The sequence below is a fragment of the Geotrypetes seraphini genome, chromosome 8, assembly GCF_902459505.1.
Source record: "Geotrypetes seraphini chromosome 8, aGeoSer1.1, whole genome shotgun sequence".
NCBI lineage: Eukaryota > Metazoa > Chordata > Amphibia > Gymnophiona > Dermophiidae > Geotrypetes > Geotrypetes seraphini.
In genome coordinates, this window is record NC_047091.1 from 86,362,406 (window position 1) to 86,375,352 (window position 12,947).

Below are 12,947 nucleotides of genomic sequence, written 5' to 3' on the forward strand. Positions count from 1 at the left end.
CATCAGGCCTCCAAAAGCTAGTCAAAAATGTATAATCACCTAACAGTCACATTACTTTAATTAAAGATGTCACAGCCTATAAATAACTTGATTTTTAAACTAGTAAATATTGGAAGGCTTCAGTATTCAGAAGTTGTGCCATTACTGCTGGAACTTACTGATTAATGTGTGTTTTACATTCAGGTTGAGGCTCTCTCCAAGCCCATCTTCTCGTGTCACTGTCTCCCATGCAACATCCTCCAGCAGCAGCAGCAGCTCCTCTGCTGTCCGCACTTCCCGAGCCAAGAGAAAACGTGTTGAGATGGAGGAGCATTCTGGAGGCGGTGATGACATGGCTGGTTTTGGCAGCAGTGCTTCTGGATTCATTGGCACAAGTGGAAGCAGTGGTAGCTACCACCTGTCTCAACAGGCATCTGCCTCCGGGAGTATCACCATAGAAGAAATAGACCTAGAAGGGAAATACGTGCAGCTTAAAAACAACTCTAACAAGGTGATTAGTGAATGACCTGGTGCAGAACTGAACCTCTTCACCTCACACAGCCATCCAAATGCCAGTCTGACAAGTTACACAGTGCTACCACATAGTTTTTAAAGGATTTTAGAGGTCATAAGAGCTTCTCTTTCTTGGTAGTCTGCATTTAACTAATCCTACTCCATGATGTTAACGCCATAACTATTAACAGCTGGTATACTGTACATGTGAAATTTATCTAGTTTACTTTAAACATGTTCAGCAATGCTGCATGCATACCCCCATTAAGCAGATGATTTAACAAATATTCTTCCTTAAAAAAAAAATCCACTTACAGAAAGGAAAATATATCAGCAAAGTAAATTGCATCTTTCCCTTATTATCCAATGTAAATGTACTGTATCACCTACAAAGAGGCAAATCTTTTCTGACAGCTCTTTGGCAATATCACTTACAAAAATGTTAAAAATAACCGGACCAAGGCCTGATCCCTTTGGCACATCACTGGTAACACCTTATCTTTAGAGTGAACACCATTTACTGCTACTCTTTGACATATCTCACTCAATCAGCTTCTAAACCAGTCAGTCCCTTAAGATCCATATCAAAGGCACTATCTCACATATAATTTCTAGACCACTGATCCTGAAACAAATAATCCAAAGTGGTTTGCAACTTCAACCCCACCATTAGAAATGGGCAAAGCTATGAATTCAACAATTCAGTAATAACATCATTCTCAAAATTAATACCTAAAAACCAGTCACATTTTTGGTGGGAAGCACCTCCATTTGTCTGTAGCCTCGGGTGACCTTCCCCCTATATTGAAGAGACCGAGGCAGGTTTTAGCTGGGTCCTCTATTTTGGCAGTGAGTCCCAAGGAGCTGCCAGGGGATTTTCCCTCTGAATTTCTTTTCGCCTTGAGCAAGGCATATCTTCAAGCGGCTGGGGGTCCAGCTTCTGCCCTGGGGGGGGGGGGTATCCCTCTGCGTCCACTCCGGTCCAACCCCCCTCAGCGCCAGTTTCGTCTCCGTCTCCTCCTCACTCGTTCAAGTGGCCGAGGGTCTCTTGGGACGATGATTTTGATTATGAGAAGCAGTTTTCTCTTGAGGAGGACCTGGACCTTTTGGGAGACCTCCAGGATCTTCTCGGGGGGACGGATGCCATTAGGGGCAGGTTTGTGGTTCCGTCTGCTGGCAAGGATGCATCGGTGCGCATTTTTCAATGGGAAGAGCTCCAGGAGCTTATTCTTCAGGTCTCCTCAGTGTTGCGTTTCAGTGTGTCGTGGACCCTCTACTTTGGGGGATCCGCTCTGCATCCCGCTCTTTTCCTATGCATCAGGATATTCGGGATATTGTCCTTGCGCAGTGGAAAGCACCTTTTGAGCCCCTGGGATTCTGCTCATTGAAGGACCTTACCCTTAAAGCGGTCTTTTGGGTGGTCATTTCTTCTGTGAGACATGTTTCTGAGCTGCAGGCTTTCTCTTGTAGGCCTCCATGGAGTTCTCTAGGGATTGGGTTGTGCTGCGACCTGTTCTTTCCTTTCTGACGAAGGTGGTCTCGCGTTTTCATGTCAGCCAGTTTGTGGTCCTCCCTGTCTTGGGTAGCTGGGAGAGCACTTCGGAACAGAGGCTGTTGCACAAGTTGGATGTCTCTCGAGTCCTTCGCTCTTATGTTCAGTGGACCCAGGAGTTCCGGAAGTCAGATCATCTTTTTGTCCTCTTAGCGTGTCCTCGTAAGGGGGACAGTGCTTCCAAGGCTACCATTGTGCGCTGGATCAAAGAGACTATCAATTCCGCCTGTCTTCTTCAGAAGAAGCCTGTTCAGATTTTCTCAAGGCTCATTCCACTTGGGGTCAGGCAACTTATTGGGCTGAGTCTTCTCTGGTGCCTCCTGTGGATATCTGTAAGACTGCAGTTTGGTCTTCTCTGCATTCATTTGTACGATACTACTGTGTGGACATCCAAGCATGTCAGGAAGCAGTGTTCGGTGAGCATGTTCTGGTGGCAGCACTCCGGTGGACCCACCCATGATGGGTACTGCTTTGGTACGTCCCATCAGTTTGGAGAGATGCAAAATAAGGTTCTTACCTGATAATTTTCTTTCTTTTAAACTCTCCAGACCGGTACATTCCCCTCCATGTCTGTCTGTTCTTACGGAATTTGCATGAACAGTGTGTTTTCTGTATCACCTGGTATAGTCCTTATGAGTGGGTTTTATACCTCACTGCTACCAGCAGGTGGAGACTGAGAACAAACTTGTATATCAGGATAGCTTCCCCTCTTGCAATCCAATCCAGTCTTCCTCGGTCTCCATTAAAGTAGGTAGGAAGACTAATTTGGCTCCCATCTTAGTACTGTTGGAATTTTGTTTTGGTCTCCTGGGTTCCCCTTTGGTTCCCCTTTAGTGCCGGATAGAGCTTGGACGGGTCCTGTTTGGGGATCCGTCCGACCTCGGGGGTGTTAAACTCGGCAGGTCTCATCCTGGGTCCCACCCCCAAACCTTCCTCTACCTCCCCCCATTTTTGTAGAAGTGCCTCAGCCGGCGGCCTGGCCCCCTGATTGGTCAGCCCTCCAGGTTTGAGAGCCCTGGAGTCTATTATGACTAAATGAGAAAAAAAAAATCCTGAGGTGTGCTGGTCTAAAGGGCTCAATTCCCTTTAAAACTGACATTTGTATTGGGTGGGGAGGATTCTCATCTAACCGTCATTTTTATTACATTAGAGATATTTGAATCTGAAAAAGTGAAAATTTACACAAATGCATAAAGCCACATTTTTGGGATAGTCATATCTTCAGCTTCACTTGACTGTAAAAGCTCATATTGCAAATCTTGGAAGTACCTCATTGTACATGTCTGCTGGTAAAGTTGTACCCTCAGCTGACTTACCTACTAGCAGCAGTATGGAGCCAAATTGTGCCAAAAATTTTCTTTTGTGAATTTTTTTGGCTACTTTACTGACCTGTAGAAATGGAAGCACGTTCGCAAAAGATTTCAAACTTGGCACAGAAACTTGCCCCAAGGTGTTGTACCAAACTGCAAAATATCAGACTCCTAGGTAGTTTCCTTCTGCTGCAGTGCTTAAGCAAAGTTGACGTTTTAGGTCACACGAGGCATGAGAGTAGATCGATTGCTTTTGTTCAACCACCCCTAGCTCCTGACCAAATTGAGATAGATCCCAAAAATTTTGCGGAGTTAAATTTGAGACCCTAGACAACACCCCTGTAAAATTTGGTTGGATTTCAAGGGGGTCAAGCATGGGAGGTTTTCAGTATTGGTCCACTTGACATGGAATGACCCACTTGTATTTTTTCACAATGAGCACTTTTAAAGGGTAAAAGTACTCGTGCTCCAGGCGCGCAGTCGATGCGGCCGGCGTGTGCACAAAGTGCACCGATCATCACGAAGAGGAATCCTCACTGGCTTCCCCTTTGCACATGAACTGCAGGTTGGCAGCAGGCAGTGGGGAAGCCCGGGGCTTCCCCAACAGCATACACAGGGATTTCCCCAGCCGCTGACAGTCAAGGAAAGGAAGTTTTCATTATCGCCAATAGTGTTGGGGACTCCCTTTCATGGCTGCTGGCTTGCTTACTTTAGTAGCTGGGTCTATTCAAGCCTCTTTGCCGCTGAAAGCCTCGGGGGAGGTTTTTTTTGGCAGTATTATCGCCTGTTTTAGTGGGAAGCGCTACCATGTTGTCTGCAGCCTCAGATGACCTTCCCCCCTGTCTTAGAGAGACAGGAGCAATTTTCTTCTGGGTCTCCTGCCTTGGCAGTGAATCCTGCTTTGCCATCAGGGGGGTTTGCCCCAGATTTTATTTTGACCATGTACAAAGCGTGCTTTCAGACGTCCGGGGCTCCTGTTTCTTCCCTGGGGGTCTCGGGTTTTTCGGGTGGTTTTTTGCTCCCATGTCTATCCCTGTTTGGCCCCCCCTCAACGTCAGCTCTGGCCCAGTCGTCATGTCTCCCTCACCCCCTCCTCCCCCGTCTTCATCCAAGTAGTCGCATGTCTCGTGAGATGAAGATTTTTTGTTTGGGGATGTATTTTCTCCTGAGGAGAACTTGGACCCCTTGTTAAACGTCCAGGATCCTCTGAGAGTGACAGATGCTGTTAGCCTGTGTTTTTCGGAGGCGCTTGCTGGCAAGGATGCGTTGGTGGTGCACATTTTCCAGTAGGAGGAGCTACAGGTGCTTATTCTTCAGATTTTGTCAGTTTTGAGGAAGACATGAAGGACCCCCCCCCCCCCCCCCGGGTGTGGAGGATCAGCTCAGCCTCCCGCTCTTTTCCTATACACCAGTATATTTGAGATATAGTGCTCGGGCAATGGAGGGCGCCAGAAACGCATTTTCGTTTTGCATGGTCTATGGCTTGGCTGTATCCTCATCCCTGATGGGGATAGGGATACCCTGAAGTCCCCTGTCGTGGACACGGTGGTTTCGGCCATCGCGCATCAGCATACGGTGCCAGTTGAAAGCAGCTTAGCCTTACAGAACTCTGAGGATCATCGGCTGGAGTCCCTTCTTAAACAGAGTTTTGACGTGGTGACCCTGGCAGTCCAGGTGGCGATGTGTGGTGGTCCAGTGGCCCAGGCTTGTTTCTGGTGGTCCAAGTATGTTCTTCACCAGGAGTCAGATGACTGGTCCTTGGTGGATCAGGAGGTTCCTAAGATTGAGCTGGGTGCTTCATATCTTTCGGATGCCATGTATGATCTGCTGCAGGCTTCGGCCAAATCCATGGATCTCGGAATTGCTGCTCACCGTACCCTATGGCTCCGTGGGGGGTCGGCGAATGTGGTGTCTAAGGCTAAGCCTATTAATTTCCCTTTCAGGGTTCTTTCTTGTTTGGTGAGGATTTAGATAAGTTGGTACAGGCCTTGACTGACTCTAAGGTGCCTCGTCTTCCTCAGAACCATTCTCACCGCCTTTGTGTTGGCTGGGGGCATTTGCAGAATTTTTGTTGTTACTGCCCTTGTCGGGAGGGGCGGCTGCCTTTCCTTCTAGATGCCGTTTTTCAGCACATGCAGTTCTTTTGGGTTGCTCGCCGGGAGGGGGGTGACTCCTCCAGTGGCTGGCCCAATGACTCCTTGTGGGCCCTTGCGTTGGTGCCGGTGGGCGCCTGGTTGCGGGAGTTTTACCATGGTGGGCCTAGATTACGATCAGTGAGTCCTGGAAGTGATTCAGGATGGATATGCTTTAGAGTTTGCCCGGCCTTGCCAGATAGTTTTTTCTCTTCTTGTCAAGCGGCTTGGAATAGAAGGGCCTTTCGTCAGACTCTACAACTGTTGCTCGATCTAAAAGTGGTATTACCTTTTCCTCCTTTTAGATCTGGCCCATTTTAGATCTGAAGGGGGTCAACAGGACTCTCCGGGTACCATCTTTTCGTATGGAGACCCTGAGATCTGTCATTCTGGCGGTCCAGCTAGGAGAATTCCTGATTTCTCTAGGTCTGACAGAGGCCTACCTGCATGTTCCAATTCGGGACTCCCCCTCAGCATTTCCTTCGCTTTGCGATTTTGGGAAAGCATTTATCAGTTTTGTGAGATTGTTTGGTCTAGACTTTCACCAGGATTATGGTGGTGATGGCGGCGGCGGCCTTACGCAAGGACGACTGGTTGATTTGGGCAAAGTCTTTTAAGGTAAGCTCCCGGGTTACGACTTGGGTTGTGGAGTCCCTGCAGTTGTTGGAGTGAGTAGTCAACTTAGAGCTGGTTGACCCCGTCTCAGCGCCTGGAGTACCTTGGGGTGCTCTTCGACACCAGCTTGGGGAGAGTCTTCCTTCCGGAGGCCCGAGAGTGCAAGTTGCAGTCGCAGGTTCGCTTTCTGATGGATTGTTGGTGTCCTAATCTAATCTAATCTAAAGCTTAAGTTTATAGTCTTGGGATTGATGGCAGCCTCCCTGGACGTGGTCAGGTGGGCTCAGGCTCACATGCACCCACTTCAGTATGCTCTTCTCCAACAGTAGTTGCCTCAGATTCATGATCTGGACTCTCCTGTTCCTCTTCGTGCGTTAGTTTGTCACAGCCTCTGCTGGTGGCCACAGTCTTCCAATTTGGTGCAGGGAGTGAGTCTAGATCAGTCTCAATGGACAGTGCTTATCACGAATGCCAGTCTCCACGGTTGGGGAGCTCTGTGTTTTGGTTGCTCGGCTCAGGGCAGCTGGTCTCTAGAGGAGGCGTCCTGGTTGATCAATGTTCTGTAGACCAGAGCCATTCGGTTAGCTTTGCTAGCATTCCAGACATTGCTGACGGTCAAGTCAGTTCGAGATCTCTTGGATAATGCCACGACAGTGGCTTACGTCAGTCAGGGGGACAGGATGGAGAGCCAGAGAGGGAGGGAAGGGGGCTGGGTGCAGTGCCTTGCGGTAAAGGGGCTGGGTGCAGTGCCTGGCAGGGAGGGGGCTGGGTACAGGGGAGGGAGAGAGGGAGCACTAGATGCAGATCCTGGCAGGGCACTTGAATATTAAGCCGCCCGACTTATATTCGAGTCAACCATTTTTTTTATTTTTTTTTCCTCCTTTTGGTGGGCAAAATGGGGGTCTCAACTTATATTCGGATCGAGTTACATTTGAGTATATACAGTATATGTAAACTCTTAGTGGCAGGGAATTTCTCGTACTTGAATTCTAATAGTACTGTAAACCACTTTAATCATCAGTGGAAAAAGCAGGCTAAAAATCTAAAAATTTCACTGTTCAACAGTACTGCAAGTCTGAGAACAGTTCTTGTTTGTATGTTCTATTTTAGGATCAATCTCTTGGTAATTGGAGGCTGAAGAGGCAAATAGGAGAGGGAGACGAGATTGCCTATAAGTTTACTCCAAAATACGTCCTGAAGGCTGGGCAAACAGTGAAGGTGTGTAAGAGAAGCAATTTAATTTTAATAAAGTGTAAATGTCAGTGATTTAAGTACAAAACTTGCTATTGATGCACATTAGGAACTTCAATTTCATGCAGTTGAACATATTCAAGAGTGGGTGTTGAATCTGAAAATTAAACCAGTTGTACATTTTATTTTAGAAACTGGGAAAAGGCATATGACCTGGGCAATTAACTTCTTCTTAGATTAAATTAGAATCTCACAGATGTCTTCTTTAAACAGACTGCAGATTTTATTCTGCTAGTAGGGAAAGTGTTACATGTTTAGGTTTAGGAATGGTACTTGTGCAGCTTTTTGGCTCCTTAACTTTCTTCCCCTGCTCATTCCTGTTCTTCACTGTTAAGCCTGCACAGTTGATCTGATCAGTTTTGTGCTTTTCCATGTATATTTTTCACATTTATCGCTTTCTGGTTCACTAGGCTTAAATGTCTGTTCAAGATTGGAATTTTTCTGACATATTTACGTCCACTGTCACTCACTCCTTCTACACAAGCTCGGCTTCATTCATTATCTGGTCTCTACCCCTTCCACACACCCCCCCCCCCCCAATCTTGTTGTCTGCATTTATTTTATCTCTTATGAGCCAACTGGAGCCTATTGTAAACACACAAAAAAGCATTGCGTTTTGTCCTCTAGATTTATGCTGCAGATGCAGGTGTTGCTCACAGCCCACCATCCGTTCTAGTGTGGAAGAATCAGAGCAGCTGGGGTACTGGATCCAGTATCCGTACATACCTTGTTAATGCAGATGGAGAGGTAAGTTTGCTCTCAGCAGTGTTTTGTTCTAGCCTTGGACCTGGAGCCAGTATCTGTGCATAGACCAGGAGTTGGTAACAGTGTTGTTGGGAGCTTGGCGTTAGAACATCTCCTTAAATGTTTGCTTGCTTGGCATGGGAGAGAATATCTCATGTTATTTGGTTTGAGCAGTGATCCTGTCTTCGGTCTGTCCTGAAATGTGTTCCTGCTCAGGGGGCTGGGAATAATAGAACCTGGAACATATGTTATATTGCAGTTTATTCTCAACATGCGGTACGGTAAGCGAACTGCTTGTAAGGTGGTACAAGGCACCGGCACTGTATGTTTCCAACTTCCTTCTGCCGTCGTGTATATGCTGTTGCGTGTCTCCCCAGCTCTTTGCTAGGCCAGCCCGCCTCCAACGAAAGAGGAACTTGCATCATTAGAGGTGGGCCAGTCTAGCAAAGGCCCCGAGGCTGCATAATGGAACCACAGCTAAACTAACGCTAGCGGCTGCTTGTGGGGAAGTTAAAACCATGGAGTGAGATGCCGCTAGGGAGAGGAAGAGGTATTGATGGACAGGGAGAAGAGATACTGCTGGACATGGGGAAGGGAAAAGGGGTACTGTTGGACATGGGGAGAAGGAGAGGTGCTGCTGGACAAGAGGGAGGGAAAGGTAAGGGAGAAGACGTACTGCTGGACCTGGCAGAAGGGGAGGGGAAAGGAAAGATGCTGATGGACTTGAAGGAAAAAGACTGGCGGGGAGGGTGAGATGGTGCATGTGGAGAGAGCATATTAGTTGTGAGTGGGAATGGGGGGAGGGAAAGAAGGAAGGAAAATTGTTGAGGGATGAGAGAGGGAGAAATGGACATGGTGTGAAGGAGAGAGAGAAATATGACATGGGGAGAGGACATGTGAGGGGTTGGGAGAGATGGACAGGGGGTGGGAAGGAGGGATGTCACACTTGAGGGAAGGGGCGAGGAGAAAGAAAGCGTGCAGGAGGCAGAAAATGCTGGACTTGTAGGGAGAGGGAGAGATGGACAGGGAGGACAGAAAAAAGGGAAGGAGAAATGTCACACTCGGGAAGGGGGAGAGGGCAGGAGTAAAATGTTGGACTCGTGGAGGGGGAGGGAATGAAGACTGGAGGAGAAGAAGTGTGCAGGAGGCAGAGAGAAAGAAATGTTGGATGTGGCAGTAGAGAGAGTAGGAGAGATGCACCCTGGATCTTTCTCTTTTCCCACTCCCTTTGCAGCAAGAGAGGAAATGAGAGAAGGACAGTGAGAGAGAGAGGGAGACATTTTGCCAATGGGGGTGGAGGAGAGAGGAAGAAAAGTTGGAGTCATGGAGGGACAGAGAGAGATGTTGGTTGGGGAAGGGAATTAGGTCTGGAGGAGAGGAAGCATGCAGGAGGCAGAAAGAAAGAAATACTGGCTGCACAGTCAGAAGGAAGTACAACAAGAGACTCATGAAATCACCAAACAACAAAGGTAAGAAAAATGATTTTATTTTCAATTTAGTGATCAAAATGTGTCTGTTTTTTTGAGAATTTATATCTGCTGTCTATATTTTGCACTGTATTTGTCTATTTGCACTATATTTGTCTACTGCGATGACATTGCATATTTTAAAGTCATCTGCCTTGACCTCTTTGAAAAAACCCCGAATATAAATGATAATTAAGATTTTCTCTGCATAAAGTGTTTTGTGTTTTTTTAATTTTGTGGTTACCATTATCTATTAGTAAGATTATATTCTGTATATATGAAAAAATGAGTAGAAGAAATTGCATTACAATTAGTACTATTATGGGGGTGGGATCTGCAGTGGAGCTTGGGTGGGGGTACTCGGTTGATATTTGTTAGACTCAGGGGATACTTGGCTTGAAGATGTTGAAACACTGTTTTGTCCCAGGACAAGTAAGCAGCATATTCTCATACATGGGCGACGTCACCAACGGAGCCCTGGTACGGATCACTTTAAAAGTGCATCGCCACTTTAAGACTTTAGAAAGTTTGCGATAGCTTGAGCCATGCATTCACGAATGCCTTCCCGCCTGACGTAGGGCGCACAGTCCCTCAGTTTCTTAGTTTCCGTGGAGCTAAGACGACGCGTTTTTCAACAGCTGATGAAATTTTTTCGATCGCTGCCTTCCCACTCAAGCGAATTTCTGACTTTTCAGTCAACTTTCTTTTGTTTTATATTTCTTTATTATTTTTGTAAAAAAGAAAAAAATAAACTAAAAATTTTTTGTCTTTTTCCCTTTTGCGGGTTCGTCCACCTTGGCCTCAGGATTTGATTTAGCCGAGGCCATTTTCCCATCAATGTCATGGCCACAGGCGGGTTTTTAAAAGTGTGGATGCTGTGCTCAGCACATTTCCATAACTGATCCATATCGCTGTTGCCTCCAGTACTTGGGGCCCAAGCACTGTCCAGAGACTTGCTCTTCCCTGCAGAAGAGGACCCTTAAAAGCCGCCTCATTCAGCAGAAACTACTTTTCAGCGCAGCCATGGAAGGAGACTCGACACCGGTCTCGGCGGTGCCGTCAAAATCGACACTGCAACTCTCGACATCAAGGGAGCCATCTGCGGTGTCACTCACATCAATAGGTAAGCCAGCTAAGAAGCCTTCCCCCACTTCCTCTGGGTCTCAGGTAAAAGTAGCAGGGAGTCAAGTCCTGCCGACCTCGAGAAGACCCAAAAAGCACTCTGCTCCGATATCAGTGCGTGCCTTGACATCGACCTCCTCATCGCCGGAGCGTAGAGCCGCACCAACGGTACCGTCAAAAAAGCCAGTAATACTGGTGCTTACTCTTAAGCAGCAGATTAAGGAATTGCTGCAAGAGGAATTAAGGGAGCAGTTCCAACTGCTGATGCCGACTCTGCCCATGTCGACACTGACTCATCCGGTGCCAGTCAGGTCTGAGCCCTCGACACTGCACAGAAGTCTCCATCGGTACCACCACGTCTCATGAAGGAGCCGATGCCAGTTGTTCTCAGCTCAGACGTCACCTGAGACGGTGTTGGTGCGGTCAGGGAAGGCTCTGAAGAGCAACTAGAGCCTTCGACACCAAATGCTCGGCTGACCTCGAACAACTCGGGATTAGGATCTCTGGGGAGATTCTGAGCAAGAACCCAATTTTTTCTGAAGAGGAGGGATCTTCAGAAGATGAATCTATTCACCACTCTTCTCAAGAGGCTCCTGTTGTGTCTGAGAAATCATCTTTTTCCAAATTCCTCAGGGAAATGTCTGAAGCCTTAGCTATTCCCTTGGAAGCTGACTCTAAAAAATCTCAACAATTTTTAGATGCCTTCTGAAACTTCCCCTCTACAATATTTTGCGGGAAACTTTTTATAAGAACCTGGAGACACTTCTTACCATTCCTGTAGCTCCACGTAAGCTGGATTTTCTCTATAGGGTAATCCCTATTCCCGGTTTTGACAAGCCACATCTCCCCCGTGAATATCTCCTGGTGGAATCAACATTAAAGAAATCTTCAGGGGCTAGTGTGTATGCCTCTGTACCCCCTGGCAGAGAGGGCAAGGCTATGGACCGGTTTGGCAAAAGGCTATACCAGAATGCTATGTTGGCCAACCGGTCCTGCAACTACACTTTTCATTTTTCCTTCTATATGAAGCATTTGGTCAAGCAGGTTGCTACGTTTCAAAAATATCTGCCTGAACATAAGTTGTCTGCTTTTCAGCACTTCATCTCTGACCTGCTCCACCTAAGAAAGTAAATGGTTCATTCCATCTATGACACCTTTGAACTTTCCTCACGTGTTATGGCAATGTCAGTGGCCATACAACGTCTGGCCTGTCTTCGAGTGTCTGAACTGGACATCAATCATCAAGACAGGTTGGCCAATGCACCTTGTCTGAGGGACGAGCTCTTAGGTGCCTCCAAGGACACCCAGAAGTTGTCTGCCCATGAGACTAGGTGAGACACTCTGGTAAAGCCCAAAAAGAAACCTCCACCTTCTCGTCCTTTCAGGCAACCATCCTCATATCAGAGAAGGCAAAACCTATGACCCCGGCTCAGTCTCAACCCAGGAGACAGAGACAACAACATCCATGTCAGCAAAAGCAACAGGCTGCCCCTCAAAAGTCTAAGCCTTTTTGACGTGTTTCTTCAGAGCATAGCCAATGTCAACATTCTACACACTTTGCCTCAGCCCATCGGAAGCCGTCTCCAATCTTTCATAGCTCGCTGGGAGCTCATAACATCAGACCTCTGGGTCCTCACCATCATTCGTCAGGGTTACACTCTGAATTTTCACACCCTGCCCCCAGACCAACCTCCAAATGAGTCTGTTTTGGATCCTGCACAGTTCTCCCTTCTGCAGGAGGTTCAATCTCTTCTCCTGCTAATACCATCGAGCAAGTTCCACTCAATCAGCAGAACCAGGGATTCTACTCCCGTTAATTCTTAGTCCCCAAGAAGACCGGAGGACTGAGACCCATCCTGGATCTCAGAGCTCTCAACAAATTTCTAGTCAAGGAAAAATTCAGGATGCTATTCCTCACCCTGCTTTATCCTTTCCTCAATCAGAACAACTGACTATGCTCTCTGGATCTCAAGGAAGCCTACACACACATTCCAATTCATCCGGCTTCCAGGAAGTACTTCCGTTTCCAAATCAATCAATGTCATTACCAGTACAAGGTTCTTCCTTTCAGACTGGCATCTTCTTCCAGAGTCTACACGAAGTGCCTGATTGTAGTGGCCGCATCTCTCCGACCACATGGCTTTCAAGTCTTCCCTTACCTGGATGACTGGTTGATAAGGCTGTTTTATCTCAGGACGTGGTCCAAGCAACATCTCAGATCATTTCCTTTCTTCAGATACTAGGATTCAAAGTCAACTTCCCC

General features: G+C 47.2%; 1 protein-coding gene across 1 annotated transcript in view; it reads left to right on the plus strand.

Moving 5' to 3' along the window:
• Positions 1 to 12,947, plus strand: part of LMNB2 (lamin B2) — an 85,608-nt gene that overhangs the window by 56,286 nt on the left and 16,375 nt on the right. Inside the window, exons 8-10 of the mRNA XM_033956593.1 lie at positions 184 to 490; positions 7,212 to 7,319; positions 7,980 to 8,099. Coding sequence (XP_033812484.1) covers positions 184 to 490; positions 7,212 to 7,319; positions 7,980 to 8,099 — 535 coding nt within the window. The remainder of the gene's footprint in view (positions 1 to 183; positions 491 to 7,211; positions 7,320 to 7,979; positions 8,100 to 12,947) is intronic.